General features: G+C 43.4%; 1 protein-coding gene across 1 annotated transcript in view; it reads right to left on the reverse strand.

Moving 5' to 3' along the window:
- The window catches only part of LOC118642245 (ATP-binding cassette sub-family A member 17-like), a gene marked incomplete at its 3' end in the record, with an annotated part of 168,845 nt that overhangs the window by 65,826 nt on the left and 79,668 nt on the right, over window positions 1-23,351 (reverse strand). The window contains exon 17 of the mRNA XM_036279905.1: window positions 6,151-6,313. Within this exon, the coding sequence (XP_036135798.1) occupies window positions 6,151-6,313 (163 nt within the window). The remainder of the gene's footprint in view (window positions 1-6,150; window positions 6,314-23,351) is intronic.

The following is a 23,351-nucleotide window of genomic DNA, read 5'->3' on the forward strand; positions in this document are numbered from 1 at the left end:
TCTGTATTTCTGCTGTGTCATTCTTCATTTCCACTTGGTTGGTTTTCAATATTTCTATATCCTTACTCATGGTGCTGATGTCCTTACTCATGCTTTTGAGCTTCCTCAAGATCATGGCTCTGAATTCTACCTCTGATAATTTGCTTAACTGCATTTCTTTGATCTCATCTTTGATAGAGTTCTCTTGTTCTTTCATTTGGGTTTTGTTTCTTTGTTTCACCATTTTGGCTATCTCAGTGGGTTTTGCAGCCTGCCAAATTTTCTCTGTGGGTGTTGATGTTCTGCTGTTTGTGATTCCCTCTATTGGGTTTGGATGAGCCTGGGTGAGCCCATGTTAAACACCACCGTCCAGTTTTACTTTCCTGGGTAGATTTTCAAGCCCAGGAAAGGTTCAATTATCTTCTAGCTTTTTCCTGGAGGCTATTAGTCTCAGTTACTCAGTACCTTGAAATGTAGCCCTGATGTTCTGCATAATAAGAATTCCAGTGGGTGGGATAGATGCTGGTTATTAATGAGCCTCAATTTGCATTTCTTTGCCTCACCTGGGAAAGGCTGAATCTCCGAGGGGGAAGCTGATGATTTTCCCCACAGCTCAGGGAAGGAGCACACTGGCCACCATCCTTTGTGGCCACAACTCAGCAAAAACTCTGAGTGCCCTCCAAATCCCGGGTGTCCCCACTGAGTTCCAGCCCAGTCTGCCCTCCCTCTGTCATAGCCCCCAAGTGATTGGCTGTGGCTATTTTAGTTCTCTGTCCCAGCTTTCTGCACTGTGGAGTGGGCTTGGTCTTTATTCCCCAAGGACCCAGCTCACAGCTAAGACTGCTGCTGTCCGTGGGCTCCCAGCCAGCCACCTTCTTGTGCCTCTGCAGATCCTACCAGTGTCCCTGGTTATATGGTCCTGTCCTGCTGCTTTTCTGCTCCTTTTTTCTGAGAATTTGTCTTTATTTTAGTTGTAATTCCCACTTGGTCCTGGGAGATCGACTGCGTAGCTTCTATTCACCCTGCCTCCATTTTCACATCCTCTAAGCCAATCTTGTGAGCAGCTGGGTAGCACAGGCCTCTCTGGTGCCCCAGCTGCACCCTGCAGGTCCCATAGGTAAGTGTATCGCACAGTCCCTTTGGGGACCTGGTACTATGCCTATGTTATGAGCTTCTGTGTCACAGGCCTCTCTGGTGATTCAGCACCCCTCAGGTCCAGCGGGTAACTAGATTGCACAGTCCCTGCTGGGTCACACAGGCCTCTTTGGTGTTTCAGCACCCCGTAGGTCCTGTGGGTAACTGCGTCGCACAGGCTTCTCTGGTGCCCTAGCACCCTGCAGTGCCTGTGGGGCGGGCAGCTGGATCGCACCAATCTCTCTTGGGCTCCGGCTTCCCACTACTCTTGTGAGCTACTGGACCACACAGGCTTCCGTGGAACCCCCGGTTCCGCTGCTTGTGGCTGGGGAGTGCTGCTGCCCTGTGTGGCTCAATTCCTGCTCAGCTTTTGCTGTAGTTGTTGGGGATGAGTCTCAGCTGCTGGTCTGTGCTTCTGTTGCCTGGGGATGGATGTCCGCTCCCCAGCCTCTGTTGCCTAAGTGTATATTTCGACTCTGATCGGGCTGGGCTCCGGGCTGCCAGCAGTTTCTGTGGCTGGCGTCTTGGGAGCTCCACTACTCAGTACATGTCTGTGTTGACACAGAGTGTCCACTGGTTCGATGGTGCCAGGTGTGCTGGTGGGCTCAGGTTGCTGGGCCCTAGCCGCTCCCACTGCCTCCTCCCAGGGAAGACCTGGGATCTTCAAAAATGGTGGGACCTCCCCGTGGTGCAGGGAGAAGCGCCCTGAAGGGCTGCTTTCTGCGGTAGTCGGCTGCTCCCATCCTCAGCACAGGAACTTTCTGCTCTGAGTCTCTGCACTGCTCGGGTTTGGTCGTCCACTTTCACATCCACTCACACTCTCTCACACACTCACCCTCCCTCCGGTCCTGCCCACCGTTATCTCCATCAGAGTATATTTTTTAAAAATTTAAATTCTAGCCCAGCTGGCATGGTTCTGTGGATTGAGCATAGTCCCATGGACTAAGAGGTCCTGGTGCGATTCCCAGTCAGGGCACATGCCCAGGTTGCAGGCTCGATTCCTAGTATGGGGCATGCAGGAGGCAGCTGATGGATGTATCTCTTTTACATCGATGTTTCCATCTCTCTCTCCCTTCCACTCTCTCTCTAAAGAAAAAAATAAATTAAAATATTTAAAATTTTAAATTTTAGGTGGTATAATGTATGATCGATCCATCTCATAGTGAAATTAAAAAGAGATTAAATATGTTTTTTAACCAGTAGATTCAGTGTTTTTATCCTTTCTTCTTCCTGGTGAGAGGAATGTCCAAGACCTTTACTGTGATCTTTTTTGATACTTTTTCCCACTGGGTGTAAGGTCAGCAGGCTAGGGGGAGTTGCATGACCAGGGAAATAGACGACCAGAGGAGAACTTGAAACCTAACTCAGGACTCTCTGCCTTACCCGGATGCGGCTGAGGTGACACTTCTGGTCACGTCCCACCACCCTTCCCAGCCAATCAACATACGCCAAACCTGAATCTCCCCCAGCAGCTAGCCAGTCACCTGATGCCTCACCTAATTACCCCACCCAGGTACCTCATGTCCCTATAAATCTTCCCTGGGCGAAAGAAGCAGCATAACTTCCCTGGCCCCTGCCACGTGGACCAGTGAACCTAGCCTGGGAAAATTCAATAAAATATTCTTGCCTACTTTTGCGGCTCCGTTTCTCTTTCTTTCTCTGCAAGATAGCTTATATTTGGTGCTGAAACCCAGGAGGAGCTTGAGCATGCCTGGGCTGCTCCTCTCCCTCCCTCCCAAGGAAGACCAGGGGCCACTGACCTTCCACCCAGTTCGGCACACGGTGTGGTAAGTCCCCCTGCCTCTGGCCTCTCCTCAGTTCTCTCTGCCTCCGGGGCTCCCTGTCTATAACTGCAGCTGCGTCAGGGACTTCCTATCCATTCTGAGTGTGTGGGGTTCCACAGAGACATCCCAGATGCTCCCCACTCTATCCGTTAGTCCAGTGACCAGAGTTTGAGTTGCAGGACACCAATTCTCATCTCTGATCCCTCTGGGACTGAGACTGACCACGGGCAATCAGGAATCTCAACTAGATCCAAAAACACCTCTAGGGTGTCTCATTTTAAATCTCTCAAAAACAGATCCCTCCCTAAAGAAGAAGAAACTGTTTTTCTTCTCCACTGTGGCCTGGCCACAATACACACTGGACAACCAGTCCAGATGGCCTCCTGAAGGGACTTTTGATTTTATCTCTTGGCAGGCATGCAGAATGCAGCCGAAAAGGTAGTTAACTCACTCAGGAGCCTGATGAGAACCCAGCTCTATTCCTAAACCGCCTGACTGAGACTATGCTTCTCCACACCCGACTGGACCCTGCCTCAGTAGGGGGGGGGTCACAGTCTTAGCTACTCATTTTATCTCCCAATCAGCTTCAGATATTAGAAGGAAACTTAAAAAGGCAGAAGAGGACCCTCAGACCCCTATCCAATACCTGTTGAACGTGGCATTTAAAGTCTTTAATGCCCGGGACGACAAGGCTGAGGCCACTCATCAGGCCCGAATGCAACAGAAGGTAAACCTCCAAACCCAGGCTCTAGTGGCAGCCCTGAGGCCGGCAACCCAGCATGGGCAGGGTACGAGGGACGCCCGACCTAAGGAACGTAACGTCTCTGGGCCACCGAAGGGAACCCCACCTGGGGACTGCTTCAAATGTGGCAGCAAAGACCACTGGGCTCGCCCTGGCTGGTTTGGCTCAGCAGGAAAGACCACTGGGCTCGTCAATGCCCATGTCCACAGCCACCTACAAAACCATGCCCAGACTGTAAACAGCCTGGTCACTGGCGGAGCGATTGCCCTCTCTGGGCAACGGGCTCATCCTTGGTGCCTCCAAGCGGGGGACAGGCCGGCCAAATGGACCATCGCTTGAGCTCCTTGGCCTCATGGACGGCTGATGCGGCCCAGACTCGAGGACCCCAATCACCCTTGCCGAGCCCCGGGTAAAGCTGCAGGTAGCGGGTAAGTCCATCTCATTTCTGGTGGACACAGGGGCTACCTTCTGTGTTCTGCCATCTCACTATGGGCCTCTAGTTCCTTCTCAGGTCTTAGTTATGGGAATTGATGGGACACCTTCCTTTCCCCTCCGCATACAACCTCTGTCATGCAGTCTAGACGGATACCTCTTTTCACATTCCTTCCTAGTTATGCCCTCTTGCCCTGTGCCCCTCCTGGGCTGAGACATATTACAAAATCTTGGGGCTACTATCCAAATGACATCATTCCGGATGGCTTCCTCTCATCTTCTCTATCTGTTACATAGGCTCTTCTTCCCCCTCATCTAATCTCCCTTGCAACTCCATTATCACTGTCGCTGCCTTACTTAATGCACCACTTAGAGGATTCTTTTGGTGTAATGAAACCCTAACCAACTCCATATATGCCTCATCCCCCTTTCCCTGCCTACCAGTCACTCTGGTACCCCAACTTATGATGTATGGCCAAGCAGAGCTCCTTTGCTTGCTATCTTCACCAGCCCACTGGGAAAAAAGAGCAGTTTTCCTCCTGGTCCTAGTGGGTCTCTCCTTAGAATCCTCCCTCGTTGCTGCAGGCATGGGAGGTGGCGCCATAGGCCACAGCACAACCACCGCCACCCAGCAAGAAGAAAAACTCCGCATAGCTGTAGAGGCATCAGCCACCTCCTTAGCCTCTCTCCAGTGCCAGATCACCTCCATTGCTCAGGTGGTACTCCAAAACCGACGGGCACTGGACTTACTGACGGCTGACAAAGGTGGAACCTGCCTCTTTCAAGAACAATGCTGTTACTACATCAATGAGATCAGCCTAGTAGAAGCAAATATCAACATCTTAGATCACCTACAGGATGAACTCCAAAGGAGACAGTCTACAGATAACCCTTTCTCAGGATGGTGGTAGTCCCCAGCGTTTATATGGATAGCTCCTATCCTGGGGCCTCTTCTAGTTATCTGCCTGTTACTGATGTTTGCTCTTCTTTTCCTCAGATTTTTATAGAACCGCATCCGCGAGGTTTCTCGAGTGGCTGTGAACCAGATGTTGCTTCACCCCTACATGCGACTCCCAACTGAGCCACTGGCCACTGACCTCCCCGACCCATGACACCCCTACCAAGCAGGAAGCAGCCAGACAGAGAGTGGCGCCCTTATCTAACACAAAAGGTCAGGATGTAAAGTCAGTGGGCTCCGGAGAGTCACATGACTGGGGAAATGGATGGCCAGAGGAGAAATCGAAACCTAACTCAGGACACTCCACCTTACCTGGATGTGGCTGAGGCAACATTCCTGGTCACATCCCACCACCCTTCCCAGCCAATCAACATATGCCACACCCGAATCTCCCCAGCAGCTAGCCAGTCACCTGGCACCACACCTAGTCACCCCATTCAGGTCCCTAATGTCCCCATAAATCTTCCCTGGGCAAAAATAGCAGCGCAACTTCCTTGGCCTCCACCACGTGGACCAGTGAACCTCGCTCGGGAACGCTTCAATAAAATTTTCTTGCCTGCTTTTGCAGCTCCGTTTTTCTTCCTTCCTTAGCTAGATACCTTACATTGGGTTAATTGTGGTAAAAAAACAAAACAAAACAACAACAACAACAAAAAACGCCCTGGCCGGTTTTGCTCAGTGGTTAGAGTGTTGGTCCACAGACCAGAGAGTCCCGGGTTCAGTTCCTGTTAAGGGCATGTACCTCGGTTGCAGTTTGTCTCCGGCTCCAGTTGGGGTTGTGTGGGTGGCGACCACTCAATGTATCTCTCTCACGTAGATGTTTCTTTCTCTCTCTCTCTCTCTCTCTTCTGCTCTATCTGAAGATAAATGCAAAAATGTCCTCAGGTGAGGATTAAAAAAAAGAAAGAAAGAAAAACAAACACCAGCTACTTGCCTTAGAACCAGAGCAGAGAGCATGGTTTTACTGAAACCTAGTACAGTTGTTCCTTATACCTAAAATCTGCACCTGTTTTCTTAAGGCCCTGTAAAAGGCTGATATATATTTCTTGATGGAATAATAACATGACTCAAAGAATTAAACCAAAACTGCTTTCTTGCATGCATTTGAAATATTTGCTCACCCCAGTGTTCAGGCAGATTGGCAGGTCGGACTTTACTGAGAAGAGACTTGAATGAAGATTTTTAAATCTGTTAACAGGAACTTTGCTAACCAGGGATTGAGAATGGACAGAGGGAATCTTGATGGCTTGGATATCTGTACTGGAATCTGCCAATTTACAAACCCTATACCAGACCAAAAACAAAAAGAAATACAAATTCTCAAAATCACGACACATTTCATTGTGTTTGAATTTAAAGAATAAAAGTCATGTAAAGTTTGAAAAAAATAAGAAGTTAGGGCAAGAATAATGAGGGGAAAAGGAGCTGTTAACGGGAACTAGATTATATACTGCTAGTAAGTATATACTGGCTAGAAAGGTTTAAATAGGCACTGAGTAAGTATTGAATTAACTGACCTATGGCTTTTCCAAAGAACCGAGGCAATATTAGCATGAATAGATTCATTATTTTTCTTAAAAGATACCACATGCAATTTAAAACAAAAATGAAATGTTACTTAATATCTATTTTATGAGCAAAATTATAAATTATAAAACACAGCATTGCTGACACTCCAGGTCAGGAGTTGGTAAACTATATCAGTGAGCCAAATACAGCCCAAGGACTTGTTTCTTTCTTTCTCTCTCTCTCTCTTTCTTTTTTTAATCCTCACCTGAGGATATTTTTCTACTTATCTTCAGATAGAGTGGGAAGAACAGAGGGAAAGAGAGGGAGAGAGAAACATCAACGTGAGAGGGACATATTGACCGGTTGCTCCCCTGTACGACCCCGACCAGGGCCAGGGATGAACCTCAACCAAGGTACGTGCCCTTGACCAGAATCGGATCCATGACTCCCACGACTTATTGGTCTACAGGCCAACGCTCTAACCACTGAGCAAAATCGGCCAGGGCTGTATGACTACGAGCTCAAAATGGATTTTACATTTTTATTTATTTATTTATTTTGTTAATCCTCATTTGAGGATATTTTTCATTGATTTTTAGATAGAGTGGAAGGGAGGGAAAGAGAGAGAGAAAGAGAGAGAGAGAGAGAGAGAAACATTGATTGATTGCCTCCTGTACAATCTGACCAGGGCAGGGGATTGAACCTGCAACCCAGGTGTGTGCCTTTGACCAGAATCGAACCTGCAACCTTTGGGTTTACAGACTGATGCTCTAACCACTGGGAAAAATCAGCCAGGGCAGATTTTGTATTTTTAAAGTTACATGTTAGATGGCTATCTAAGTACCTATGTAACATTCTTGATTAGGACACTAAGCCTACATATCCTAAAATATTCACTATCTAGCCCTTTAAGAAAAAGATGTATTCATCATTGGCAACAAACTGTTAAGTCAAGAACAAATTTTTTTTTCTATTTTATTTTTTCTTCAGATAGAGCGGGAGGGAGAGAGAGAAGTATCGATGCGAGAGAGACACATCGAATGGTTGCCACCCACACAATCCCAACTGGGGCTGGGGACAAGCCACAACTGAGGTACGTGCCCTTAGCAGGAACCGAACCCAGACTCTCTGGTCCTCAGGCCGATGCTCTAACCGCTGAGCCAAACCGGCCAGGGCAAGAAACACATTTTTATTCATAGTCATTGGGTCAGTTATTCTACTCCTGGAAATTTGTCACAGCAAAACAATCCAGTCAATTATTCCCTTCAGTACAGTTCCATCAAAGATGGTGTATTTGTTATCTCTTGCTGTGACACAGATTATTCCAATACTGAGCAGCTTAAAACAATAGTAAACATTTATTATCTCACAGATTTTCTGTGGGTCAGAAATTTGGGAGTGGTTTGGTTGGCTGGTTCTTTCTCAAGGTCCCTCACCAGGATGCAGTCAAGCTATTGGCCAGGGCTGCAGTCCTCTGAAGGCTTGACTAGGGCAGAAGGCTGCAAGTACCTCCAACGTGACATCCTCACATAGCTGTGGGCAAGAGGCAGTGGTGTGCTAGCTGGTTTAACAGCTAGCTCTGAGTGTAATTCTAACAAGGATGTTGGTTGATGTTTTAATTAACATTAATAATTGAGAAAAAAAAATGAAACAACAAAGATGGATGTCAGAAGTTCACTCATTTGTCCTTGAGGTGAACAACATTTTTTCTGAATTGAGCAATACTTGTTTAATGCTGGAAGAATATTTTCAAATTTCTGTGTTATTGTAAACAAAACAGCTCCAGATATGATACAATTTTAAGCTTAATTTGTATTATTAACATTTTTTCATCACTTTCCTAATTCAGACAATCAACAAAATAAAAAAATTAAACCCTAATTTATAGTGTTTACCCAAATTCTATGGTGTAAATACCCTAATCACAGTTGATTTTAAACTATCAATATAACATTTCCATGATATAGATGTTAAGTAGATGTAAATAACCTCAAGACCACTGATAATAGTAAAATGTAGCCAAAGTGTTATCACTTGTGATATTTTAATTTATATTAAGAAATACAGGATTTGGAAGATGGTGGCGAGCAGGACCAGAGGGAGGATGAGTGTGTGAGAGAGTGAGCTAGTGTGTGAGAGAGAATGAGTGGACATGAAGGTGAACGACCAAACTCCTGCAGTGCAGAGACGCGAGGCAGAAGGTTCCTGTGCTGTGGATGGAGCAGCCAGCTACCGTGGTAAGTGGCCCTTCAGGGCGCTTCTCCCTGCGCAGCGGGGAGGTCCCACCATTTTGGAAGATCCTGGGTATTCCCTGGGAGGAGGCAGTGGGAGCACCTAGGGCCCAGCAACCCAAGCCCACCAGTGCACCTAGCACCATCAGACTAGTGGACACTCTGTGTCAACACAGACCAGTGCACAGTAGTGGAGCTGCCAAAGTGCAAGTCATGGAAGCTGTGGACAGTCAGGAGCCCAGCACCATCCCCCATAGTAGCAGCCCAATCAGAGTCAAGATATACCCCCAGCAACAGAGGCTGGGGAGCAGACATCCATGCCCAAGCAACAGAAGCACAGACCAGCAGCTGAGATTCATCCTCAAAAACTACAGCAAAAGCTGAGCAGGAGTTGAGCCACGGGGGCAGCAGCACTCTGCAGCCACCAGCGGCAGGACCTGGGGCACCAGAGAAGCCTATGCAACCCAGCAGCTCACAAGAGCAGTGAGAAGCCTGAGCCTGAGAGGGACTGGTGTGATTCAGCTGCCCACCTGCCGGACCTGCAGGGTGCAGGGGCACCAGAGAGGCCTGTGTGACCCACCAGGTACTATGTGATATAGTTACCCGTGGGACCTGCGGGGTGCTGAAGCACCAGAGAGGCCTATGTGACCCAGCAGCCCATTACATAGGCAGAGAGCCTGGTCCCCAAAGGGACTGTGTGATCCAGTTACCCACGGGACCGGCAGGGTGCGGGGGTACCAGAGAGGCCTGTGCGACCCAGCTGCGCACAAGATAGGCTTAGAAGATGTGAAAATGGAGACGGAGTGAATGGAAGCTACACAGAAGATCTCCCAGGACCAAACGGGAATTACAACGAAAATAAAGACAAATCCTAGGAGAAAAGCAGCAGGACAGGACCATATAACCAGGGACACTGGTAGGATCTGCGGAGGCGTGAGAGGGTGTAGGCTGGGAGCCCACGGACAGCAGCAATCTTAGCTGTGAGCTGGGCCCTTGAGGAATAAAGACCAAGCCCACTCCACAGCACAGAAAGCCGGGACAGAGCACTAAAATAGCCACAACCAATCACTTGGGGGCTATGACAGAGGGAGGGCAGACTGGGCTGGAACTCAGTGGGGACACCCGGGATTTGGAGGGCACTCAGAGATTTTGCTGAGTTGTGGCCACAAAGGATGGTGGCCAGTGTGCTCCTTCGCAGAGCTGTGGAGAAAAGCAGCAGCCTCCCCCCATCCACAAGCTCGAATATTCAGCGTTTCCCAGGTGAGGCAAAGAAATGAATTAAGGCTCATTAATAACCAGCATCTATCCCACCCTCTGGAAATCCTCTTTGCACAACACCAGGGCTACATTTCAAGGCACGGAGGAACTGAGACTAATACCCTCAGGAAAAAGCTACAGGATAACTGAACCTTTCCTGGGCTTGCAAATCTACCCAGGAAAGTAAGACTTGACAGTGGTGTTTAACGTGGGCCTACCCAGGCTCATCCAAACCCAGTAGAGGGAGCCACAAACAGCAGAACACCAACACCCACAGGGAAACTTTGGCAGGCTCCAAAGACCACTGAGATAGCTAAAATGGTGAAACAAAGAAACGAAACCCAAATGAAAGAACAAGAGACCTCTACCAAATGAAAGAACAAGAGACCTCAAAGATGAGATAAATGAGGTGCAATTAAGCAAATTATCAGAGGTAGAGTTCAGAGCCATGATCTTGAGGAAGCGCAACAGCATGAATAAGGACATCAGCACCATGAGTAAAGATATAGAAACATTGAAAACCAACCAAGTGGAAATGAAGAATGATATAGCAGAAATAAAGAACACATTAGAAGGACTAACCAGCAGAGTAGAGGAAACTGAGGACCAAATCAGTGAATTAGAAGAAAGGATAGAAAAAAATCTACCAATCAGAAAAACAAAAGGAAAAAAACAATTAAAAAACAGGAAGATTGCTTAAGAGAACTGTGGGACAACTGGAAACGTAATAACATTCTCATCATAGGAGTACCCAAGAGGAAGAAAATGGGCAAGGGTTAGAGAATATATTTGAAGAAATAGTGACAGAAAACTTTCCTAACTTGGTGAAGGAAGAAGGCATTCAAGTTCAAGAAGCACAGAGAGCCTCAAGTAAGAAGAACCCAAATAGGCCCACACCAAGACACATAGTAATTAAAATGCCAGAAATTAAAGACAAAGAGAGAATCCTAGAGGCAGCAAAAGATAAGTGACAGGTTACCTACAAAGGAACCCCCATAAGGCTCTCAGCTGACTTCTCAACAGAAACACTACAGGCCAGAAGGGAGTGGCATGAAGTAATCAAGGTCATGAAAAACAAGGATCTGAATCCAAGACTACTCTATCCAGCAAGGCTATCATTCAAAATAGAAGCTCAAATAAAGAGATTTCCAGACAGAAAAAAAAAGGGTAGGGGAATATATTAAGACCAAACCAGCACTGCAAAATATGCTAAAAGGACTGCTGTAATTAGTAGAAGAAATAGAAAGAAAAATATAACCACACTAAACAAAAATGACAAAAAAAGGTACATATCAATTATCACCTTAAATGTGAATGGTTTGAATGCTCCAATATAAAGGCACAGAGTAGTTGACGGGATAAGAAAGCATGACTCACATATATGTTGTTTACAAGACACCCACCTCACAACAAAAGACTCACATAGGTTGAAAATGAAGGGATGGAAAAAATCTTCCAAGCAAATGGAAAGGAAAAAAGAGCTGGGGTAGCAATACTCATATCTGATAAAGTAGATTTCAAAATGAAGACCATACCTAGAGACAATGAAGGCCACTACATAATATTGAAAGGATCTATCCAAAGGGAAGATATAACTTTCGTAAACGTATATGCAACCAATATAGGAGCACCAAAATATATTAAAAATCTTCTGGAGGACTTCAAAGGAGAAATCAACAGCAACACAGTAATTGCTGACATCACTGGATAGATCATCTAGACAAAAAATTAGCAAGGAAACAGAGACTCTAAATGAAGCACTAGATCAAATGGATTTAATAGATATCTACAGAGAATTACACCCCAAAACTACAGAATTCACATTCTTCTCAAGTGCACATGGGACATTCTCAAAGATAGACCACATGTTAGGGCACAGACTAAGTCTCTACAAGTTCAAGAAGATTGAAATCATATCAAGCATCTTCTCAGATCACAATGGCATGAAACTAGAAATCAATTGCAACAAGAACATGCAAAGACATTTGAAAACATGGAGGCTAAATCGCATGTTGAACAATGAATGGGTTACCATGAAGATCAAGAAAGAAATTAGCCCTGGCCGATTTGGCTCAGTGGTTGGAGCGTCGACCTGCAGTAGAGAGAGACCTGGGTTCGGTTCCCGCTAAGGACACGTATCTCGGTTGCAGTTTGTCCCCGGCCCTGGTTGGTCGTGCGGGTGGCAGCCACTCAATGTGTCCCTTCACATCGATGTTTCTCTCTCTCTCTCTCTTCCTCTCTCTCCCTCCCGCTCTATCTGTACAAAAAATGGAAAAATGTCCTCGGGTGAGGATAAAAAAAAAAAAAAAAGAAAGAAAGAAATTAAAAACTTCCTGGAAACCAATGAAAATGAACACACAACAACACAAAATCTATGGGATGTAGCGAAAGCAGTTCTGAGAGGGAAATTCATAGCACTACAGGCCTACCTCAAGAAGCAAGAAAAATTTCTAATAGACTATCTAACCTCACAACTTAAACAACTAGAAAGCAAACAAAAAGAAAACCCCAGAGCAAGTAGAAGGAAGGAAATACTAAAGATCAGAGCAGAAATAAATGACATGCAGACCAAAAAAAACAATTTAAAGGATCAATGAAACAAAGAGCTGGTTCTTTGAAAAGATAACAAGATTGATGGACCCTTAGCTAGACTCACCAAGAAACAAAGAGAGCGAGAACCCAAATACACATAATCAGAAATGAAAGAGGAGAAATAATAACTGACACCACAGAAATACAAAGGATTGTGAACAAATATCATGAACAATTATACGGCAACAAATTCGACAATCTAAGCAAAATGGACAAATTTCTAGAAACACATAGTCTCCCAAAACTGAACCAGGAATAGATAGAAAACTTGAACAAACCAATTACAACAAAAGAAATTGAAGATTAAATCAAGACACTCCCAGCAAACAGAAGCCCAGGCCCGGACAGCATTTTCCAGCAAACCACAGGCTGTCTGCATCTCAGGAGTGGGTCAACTCTGCAGCCATGAGGGAATCTGCATTGGACTCGATTACCAACCAGCCTTTACTGGGAAGGCTGAAAAGAAAGATGATGCCCAGACTTTAGCCATGAAAAGACAATTCCTTTTATCCAAGACCGAGAGAAGACAGCGTGAAAGACCTGCACATCCTATGAGGCTGACCAACTGCATTTTTAAGAGGCCAGTCACAAGGATAACTTCCCATCCTGGCAATGAGGTCAGGCACGGGCAACAGGAGGAGACCTGGGAGAAGCTCCAGCAAGTCTGTGCGTACAGGAGACTGCAGGGACTCCAGGCCTGCAGCAGTGAAAGAGAACGGTTAAGTACTTGGGATATCACAAATACCATGGAAATAATTGCACCCAGAAGTGCAGGTGAATCCCTGTGTCATACTGATCTGGATTCTCTACGCACCAGCCCCAAGCCCACTACTGCACAGTTTTTAAATTTAGCAGAGTTGATCCCAGGAGCAGGTCGCTGTGTCCCATAGCTTCACAGAGGGCAACCAGTTACCCATGGAGATGTCCAGAGACAGACTCTGAAAGTGAAAAAAATAAGAGAGAGACTGACTGTAGCCTTGAGGGCAGACTGGCCAGGGAGGCAGAGAGAACCAGAAGCCAGGAAGATTGTGGTGAAAACTGAATGAAAAGCATGAAAAGGTTATGCTGAGAAAGTCCAGTGGTGTGACTTTGGGAAGTGGTTCACCGTGAAAATGCCCTCAGTATAGTTGTTTTCTTTCATTTCAATTCTGTTTCTTGCTCTGGACTCTGATGCTTTGTTGTATTAAAATTGTATGTTATTAAACATTTTAGAGACAAAAAAAAAAAAAAAAAAAGCCCAGGCCTGGACAGCTTCACAGGGGAATTGCACTGAACATTCAAAGAAAAACTAACACCCATTCTCCTCAAACTATTTCAAAAAATTCAAGAAGAAGGAAGACTTCCAGACTCATTTTATGAGGTCAGCATAATTCTAATTCCAAAACCAGAAAAAGACACTACAAAAAAAGAAAACTATAGGCCAATATCCTTGATGAACAAATCCTGAACAAAATACTAGCAAATTGAATCCAGCAATACATCAAAAGAATTATTCACCATGACCAAGTGGGATTCATTCCAAGGATGCAAGGCTAGTACAATATTCACAAATCAATAAATGCGATACACCACATAAACAAAATGAAAGATAAAAATCATATGATCAAATCAATAGACACTGAAAAAGCATTCAACACAATCCAGCACCCATTTCTGATAAAAACGCTCAGTAATGTGGGAATAGAGGGATCATATCTCAACCTAATAAAGGACATATATGAAAGACCTACAGCCAACATCATACTCAATGGGAAAAAGTAAAAGCATTTCCCTTAAGAACAGGAACAAGACAGGAATGCCCACTTTTGCCACTCTTATTTAACATAGTACTGGGAGTCTTAGCCACAGCAATGAGACAGGAAGAAAAAATAAAAGGGATCCAAATCGGAAAGGAGGAAGTGAAACTGTCATTATACAAGGATGACATGATACTATATGTAGAAAACCCCAAAGACTCCATCAAAAATTTACTAGACTTAATACATGAATTTGGCAAAGTAGCAGGATACAAAATTAACGTCTAGAAATCTATGGCATTCTTATACAGAAAGAGAAACTAAAAAAACAATCCCATTTACTATCACAGCAAAAAAAATTAAGATACCTAGGAATAAACTTAACCAAAGAAATAAAGAGCTTATTCACTGAAAACTACAGGTCATTGGAAAAAGAAATAGAGGAAGACATAAAAAAGTGGAAGTACATACCTTGTTCATGGATTGGAATAATTAACATCATTAAAGTGTCCATACTACCCAAAGCAATCTATAGATTCAATGCAATCCCCATCAAAATACCAACGACATACTTCACAGAACTAGAACAAATACTTCAAAAGTTCATATGGAACCAAAAAAGACCCTGAATAGCCACAGCAATCTTGAAAAAGAATTGAACAAAGAATCTTGAACAAAGTTGGAGAGATAACATTACCAGATTTCAGGTTATACTACAAAGCCACTGTAATCAAAACAGCCTGGTACTGGCACAAGAACAAGCAGATAGATCAATGGAACAGAATAGAGAACCCAGAATTGGACCCAAGACAATATGCTTAATTAATATTTGACAAAGGGGGCAAAAGCATACAGTGGAGTAAAGATAACCTCTTTAATAAATGGTGTTGGGAAAATTGGACAGCTACATGCAAAAAAATGAAACTAGACCATCAACTTGCACCATACACAAACATAAACTCAAAATGGATAAAAGACTTAAATGTGACCCGTGAGTCCATAAAAATCCTAGAAGAAACTGTAGGCAACAAAATTTCAGACATCATACGCAGCAGAATTTTCACTGATACATAACCTAAGACAACAGAAACAAAGGAAAAAATGAACACATGAGACTACATCAAACTCAAAACTTCTGCACAGCAAAAGAAAGAAGCGTAAAAATGGAAAGGCAACCCACTGTATGGGAGAGCATCATTGCCAATAAAGGGGTTAATTTCCAATATATAGAGAGTGCTCATACAGCTCAACAAAAGAAAGACAAAGAACCCCATTAAAAAATGGGCAGAGGAACTAAATAGACACCTCTCCAAACAGGACATACAAATGGCCAAGAGACATATGAAGAAATGCTCAACATCATTAATCATCAGAGAGATGCAAATTAAAACAACAATGAGGTATCATCTCACACCTGTCAGAATGGCCACCATTAACAAATCATCAAACAACAAGTGTTGGCGAGGTTGTAGAGAAAAGGGGATTCTAGTACACTGCTAGTGGAAATGCAGACTGGTGCAGACACTATGGAAAACAATATGGTGTTACCTCAAAAAATTAAAAATTGAATTGCCATTTGACCCAGTGATCCCACTTCTAGGAATATACCCTAAGAAGCCTAAAACACCAATCACAAAGAATATATGTACCCCCATGTTTGTAGCAGCACTATTTACAATAGCTAAGATCTGGAAACAGCCCCAATGTGCATCAGTAGACAAATGGATAAAAAGCTGTGGTACATATACACAGTGGAGTACTATGCAGCTGTATGAAAGAAAGATCTCTATCCTTTGAGACAACATGGAGGGATCTGGGAAATATTATTCTAAGCAAAATAAGTCAAGCAGAGAGAGACACATATCACATGATCTCACTTATTTGTGGAATATTATAAACATAACAGTCTGTGGAATTGGGTAGTCCCAGAGACGTGGAAGTGGGGTACAGACTGACAATCCCCAGAAGAGAGGGTGGGGGGGAGATGAACCACAGAACTTATATGCATGTATGCATGAACAATGGACATGGACAAAACAAAGCTGGGGATGGGAGGGAAGGAGGAGGGGGGTATCAGTGGGGGGAAAAGGAGAAACATCTGTAACAAAAATAAATTAATTAATTAAAAAAAATAAGTAGTATATATTTGGTATTTGTCTTGTCCTGGCACAGAGTTACTAAAACCCTTATAAATTCCTAAGTTATGAGAGCGATAATAGTGTCTTTTGTTATGTTAATGAGATGAAATGACTAAATGGTAATACAAATATTACATACCAAAAAATTATGAAATGTAGGTTAGGTGAGTTCAGAGGGGAATTTATTTCAACATATATACATGGCTGAATATAAATATATATGACTGAAAATAAATTATGGACATTAATCTTACAAAGACAGGTGAAAAATCCTCAGCAAATTAAACTAAAACAAAATGTAAAAGAAGAAATGTGGTTAAATAGAATGAACTAGTGGTTGTGAGGAAACAACACAAAATTTCCCCCTAACAACTAAAGGATATCCAGTCTCCCTACTTCTACTTGACATTATACTGAAGACCCTACCAGTGAAATAAACAAGTAAAAGGCATGAACACTGGAAGATAAGAAGTAAAACGGTCTTTCAGATGACATGATGGTTACATACAAAATACTAAGGAGTTAATCCAAACTTGTGTGAACTAATAAGTAAGTTAAATAATATCTCCAGATAGAAGGTTAATAATAAAAAATAAAATGGGCCCTGGCCGGTGTGGCTTAGCAATTGGAGCATCGGTCCGCAGACCAGAGAGGCCGGCTTCATTTCCCTCTAAGGGCATGTACCTCGGTTGTGGTTCATCCCTAGCCCCAGTTGGGGTTGTGAGGGTGGCAACCAGTTGATGTGTCTCTCTCAGATCGATGTTTCTCTCTCTCTCTCTCTCTCTCTCTCTCTCCTTCCCTTTCTCCCTCCCACTCTATCTAAAGATAAATGCAAAAATTTCCTTGGGTGAGGATTAAGAAAAAAAAGAGATACACATCAATTTGTTGCCTCCTGCACGACCTCAACCAGGATTGAACCTATAACTCAGGTACGTGCCCTTGATCAGAATGGAACTTGTGACCCTTTGCTCCTCGGGATGATGCTCTAACCACTGAGTCACACTGGCCAGGGCATCATTTGATTTTGATGAAGGCATCCAAATGATTCAATGTGAAAGGAAAACTTTTTCCATAAATAATTCTGTCAGGGAGAGAAATAATGGCGGCGGAGTGAATGGAGCTACACAGACCATCTCCCAGGACCAAACTGGATTCACAACAAAAATAAAGGGCAAATCTTCAGGAAGGGGCAATCGGAAGACACCTTGGAGGACCACATAACCAGGGACACCGACTCAATCTTGGTAGGCTTGTGAGGACGCGAGAGGGGGCCGGGAGCCCAAGGTTCGCAGCGGCCTGGGCGGGGACCAGGGGACTCAGCAGCGGGAAGTTGCTGCTAACGCCTCCCCTGCGACCCCTCCTGAGTCCTGCGAACTCTGCTGCCTGCTAAGCCCTCGGCTGATGCCACACAGGCTGGCACGGACTGGCTCCAACCAGGGGACTCGGCGGGACACTGCAACCCAGGATGACTCCTGCGAACTCTGCGTGCTAAGCCCTCGGCTGGTGCCGCACAGACTCGCGGGGACCAGGGGACTCTGCTGGAAGGTACTGCCACCCCGGCAGTGTCCCGCTATCGCGGCTCAGTCCTGGGGCTTATTCTGAGTGCAAAACCCTCTGCTGGTGCCACAGCTGTGGCTGCCCTTGGCTAGAAGCAGCGCTCTCGGGTGAAAAGTCCCAGGTGGCTCCACAAAGCAGAGTCTAGACAGAGGCTAAACTGGCAGCAGACACTCACCTAGGGGTCCAGCAGAGGGAAGGCAGACTGGACTGGAACTGTGTGGGGACACTCGGGTTTTGGAGGGTGCTAAGAGCTTTCGCTGAGTGCAGCCACGCAGGACAGGTGGTCATTTTACTCCTTCCCAGGGCCCTGGGGTGAGGCAAAGCGGAGGCCCCTCCCTCAGAGATTCAATCCCACCTGGTGGCCATTGAAGTGCTAATTGAGGCCCATTAACAACCAACAGCTGCCCCACCCTCAGGAAATCCTCTTACACTGAGCACCTGAGGGAGTTTTTCAAGCAACTCAGAAAAAAAGGGTCTTCAGGTGACCTCTACTAATAGCCTCCAGGCAAAAACAAAGCTAGAGGATAACTACCATTCCCTGGGCTAGCAACACTAACCAGAAAAGCTGACTTGAAGGTGGTGTTTAAAGTGGGTCCTCCCTGGCTCATCCAAACCCAGGAAAGAGAAGAACAAACAGCAGAACACCAACACCCACAGGGAAAATTTGGCAGACTCCAAAGCCCACTGTGATAGCCAAAATGGTGAAAAACAGAAACAAAAGCCAAATGAAAGAACATGAGTCCTCTATGGAAGATGAGATAAATGAGGTGCAGTTAAGCAAGTTAACAGAACAAGAATTTAGAGCCATGATGTTGAGGAAGCTCAACAGCATGTGTAAGGATATGAGCACCATGAGTAAAGACATAGAAATGTTGAAAATCAACTAGTTGGAAATTAAAAACCAACAGGAATAAATGAAGAATGACATATCAGAAATGAAAAACACACTGGAAGGTCTAAAAAGCAGAGTAGGGGAAGCTGAGGACTGGATCAGTGAATTAGAAGAGAAGGTAGAAAAAATCAACCAATCAGAAATCCAAAAGGAAAAAACGATTAAAAAACAGGAAGACAGCTTAAGAGAACTGTGGGACAACTGGAAATGGAATAATATTCACATCATAGGAGTCCCTGAAGAAGAAGAAAATAAGCAAGGGTTAGAGAATATATTCAAAGAAATAGTGACAGAAAAGTTCCCTAATTTGGTGAAGGAAGGAGGCATTCAAGTTCAAGAAGCACAGAGAGCCCCAAGTAAGAAGAACACAAACAGGACCACACCAAGACACATAGTAATCAAACTACCAAAAATTAAAGACAAAGAGAGAATCCTAAAAGCAGCAAGAGATAAGCAACAGGTTACCTACAAAGGAAACCCCATAAGGCTCTCAGCTGACTTCTCACAAGAAACACTACAGGCCAGACGGGAATGGCATCAAGTAATCAAGGTCATGAAAAACAAGGATCTGAATCCAAGACTACTCTACCCATCAAGGCTATCATTCAAAATAGAAGGCCAAATAAAGAGCTTCCCAGACAAAAAAAGGCTAAGGGAATACATTAGCACCAAACCAGCACTGCAAGAAATGTTAAAAGGACTGCTGTAATTACCAGGAGAAATAGGAAGAAAAATAGAACCACACTAAACAAAAATGGCAATAAATAAGTACATATCAATAATCACCTTAAATGTAAATGGACTGAATGCTCCCATAAAAAGACACAGAATAGCTGATTGGATAAGAAAGCATGACTCATCTATATGTTGTTTACAAGAGACCCACCTCACAACAAAATACTCACATAGATTGAAAGTGAAGGGATGAAAAAAAAATCCTCCAAGCAAACGGAAAAGAGAAAAAAAGCTGGGGTAGCAATACTCATATCTGATAAAGTAGATTTCAGAATGAAGGCCATAATTAAAGACAAAGAAGGCCACTACATACTATTGAAAGGATCTATCTATCAGGAAGATATAACCTTGATAAACATATGCACCCAATATAGGAGCACCAAAATATATTTTAAAAAAACTTCTGGAGGACTTCAAAGGAGAAATTGATAGCAATACAATCATAGCAGGGGATTTCAACACCCCGCTGACATCGCTGGATAGATCCTCTAGACAAAAAATTAGCAAGGAAACAGAGACTCTAAATGAAGCACTAGACCAAATAGATTTAATAGATATCTACAGAGAACTACATCCCAAAACTACAGAATTCACATTCTTCTCAAGTGCATATGGGACATTCTCAAAGATAGACCACATGTTAGGGCACAAACTAAGTCTCTACAAGTTCAAGAAGATTGAAATCATATCAAGCATCTTCTCAGATCACATAGGCATGAAACTAAAAATTAATTGCAAGAAGAACATACAAAGAAATTTGAACACATGGAAGCTAAATAGCATGTTATTAAACAATGAATGGGTCACTGAGGAGATCCAGGAAAAAATCAAAAACTTCCTGGAAACCAGTGAAAATGAAGACACAACAACACAGAAACTATGGGATGCAGTGAAAGCAGTTCTGAGAGGGAAGTTCATAGCACTACAGGCCTACCTCAAAAAAGAAGAAAAATCTCTAATAGACTATCTAACCTCACAACTTAGAGAACTAGAGAGAAAACAAAAAGAAAACCCCAGAGCAAGTAGAAGGAAGGAAATACTAAAGATCAGAGCAGAAATAAATGACATAGAGACCAAAAAAAAATTCAAAGGATCAATGAAACAAAGAGCTGGTTTTTCGAAAAGATAAACAAGATTGATGGACCCTTAGCTAGACTCACCAAGAAACAAAGAGCGAGAACCCAAATACACAAAATCAGAAATGAAAGAGGATAGATAACAACTGACACCACAGAAATACAAAAGATCGTTAACAACTACTATGAACAATTATATGGCAACAAATTCGACAATCTAAGCAAAATGGACAAATTTCTAGAAACACATAGCCTCCCAAAACTAGATCAGGAAGAGATAGAAAACTTGAACAGACCAATAACAACAGAAGAAACTGAAGATGTAATCAAGACTCTCCCAGCAAACAAAAGCCCAGGCCCGGATGGCTTCACGGGGGAGTTTTACCAAACATTCAAAGAAGAACTAATACCCATTCTCTTCAAACTATTTCAAAAAATTCAAGAAGAAGGAAGACTTTCAAACTCGTTTTATGAAGCCAGCATAATTCTAATTCCAAAACCAGAAAAAGACACAACAAAGAAAACTAGCCAATATCCCTGATGAACATAGATGCCAAAATCCTGAACAAAATACTAGCAAATCGGATCCATCAATACACCAAAAAAATTATCCACCATGACCAAGTGGGATTCATCCCAGGGATGCATGGTTGGTACAATATTCGCAAATCCATAAATGTGATACACCACATAAATAAATTGAAGAATAAAAACCACATGATCATATCAATAGATACCGAAAAAGCCTTCGACAAAATCCAGCATCCATTTCTGATAAAAACGCTCAGCAGTGTGGGAATAGAGGGATCATATCTAGACATAATAAAGGCCATATATGAAAGACCTACAGCCAACATCATACTCAATGGGCAAAAACTAAAAGCATTTCCCTTAAGAACAGGAACAAGGCAAGGATGCCCACTTTCACCACTCTTATTTAACATAGTACTGGAAGTCTTAGCCACAGCAATCAGACAGGAAGAAAAAATAAAAGGGATCCAAATTGGAAAGGAGGACGTGAAACTGTCATTATTTGCAGATGACATGATACTATACATAGAAAAACCCAAAGACTCCATCAAAAATTTACTAGACTTAATAAATGAATTTGGCAAAGTAGCAGGATACAAAATTAATGTCAAGAAATCGACGGCATTCTTATGCACCAATGATGAACTCACAGAAAGAGAAACTAAAAAAACAATCCCATTTACCATTGCAGCAAAAAAATTAAGATACCTAGGAATAAACTTAACCAAAGAAATAAAGGACCTATTCGCAGAAAACTACAGGTCATTGAAAAAAGAAATAGGGGAAGATATAAAAAAGTGGAAGCACATACCCTGTTCATGGATTGGAAGAATTAACATCATTAAAATGTCCATATTACCCAAAGCAATCTATAGATTCAACACAATCCCCATCAAAATACCAACAGCATGCTTCACAGAATTAGAACAATTATTTCAAAAGTTCATATGGAACTAAAAAGGCCTCGAATAGCCATAGCAATCTTGCAAAGGAAGAACAAAGTTGGAGGGATCACAATACCAGCTTTCAGGTTATACTACAAAGCCACTGTAATCAAAACAGCCAGGTACTGGCACAAGAACAGGCTGATAGACCAGTGGAACAGAACAGAGAACCCAGAAATGGACCCAAGGCAATATGCTCAATTAATATTTGACAAAGGTGGCAAGAGCATACAGTGGAGTAAGGACAGCCTCTTTAATAAATGGTGCTGGGAAAATTGGACAGCTACTTGCAGAAAAATGAAACTAGACCATCAACTTACACCCTACACGAGAATAAACTCAAAATGGATAAAAGACTTAAATGTAACTCATGAATCCATAAAAATCCTAGAAGAGACTGTAGGCAACAAAATTTCAGACATCATACACGGCAGAATTTATACTGACACATCACCTAAGGCAATAGAAACAAAGGAGAAAATGAACACATGGGACTACATCAAACTCAAAAGCTTCTGCACAGTGAAAGATACAATCATCAAAACGGAAAGGCTACCCACTGTATGGGAGAGCATAATTGCCAATGATATATCAGATAAGGGGTTAATTTCCAATACATATAGAGTGCTCATACAACTCCACAAAAGGAAGACAAAGAATTCAATTAAAAAATGGGCAGAGGAAGTAAATAGACACCTCTCCACAAAGGACATACAAATGGCTAAGAGACATATGAAGAAATGCTCATCATCACTAATCATCAGAGAGATGCAAATTAAAACAACAATGAGGTATCATCTCACACCTGTCAGAATGGCCGCCATCAACAAAGCATCAAACAACAAGTGTTGGCGAGGGTGTGGTGAAAAGAGGACTCTAGTACACTGCTGGTGGGAATGCAGACTGGTGCAGCCACTATGGAAAACAATATGGTGTTACCTCAAAAAATTAAAAATGGAACTTCCATTTGACCCAGTGATCCCACTTCTAGGAATATACCCTAAGAAGCCTAAAACACCAATCAGAAAGAATATATGTACCCCCATGTTTGTAGCAGCACTATTTACAATAGCTAAGATCTGGAAACAGCCCAAGTGCCCATCGGTAGACGAATGGATAAAAAA

The sequence above is a fragment of the Molossus molossus genome, unplaced genomic scaffold, assembly GCF_014108415.1.
Source record: "Molossus molossus isolate mMolMol1 unplaced genomic scaffold, mMolMol1.p scaffold_m16_p_3, whole genome shotgun sequence".
Lineage (NCBI taxonomy): Eukaryota > Metazoa > Chordata > Mammalia > Chiroptera > Molossidae > Molossus > Molossus molossus.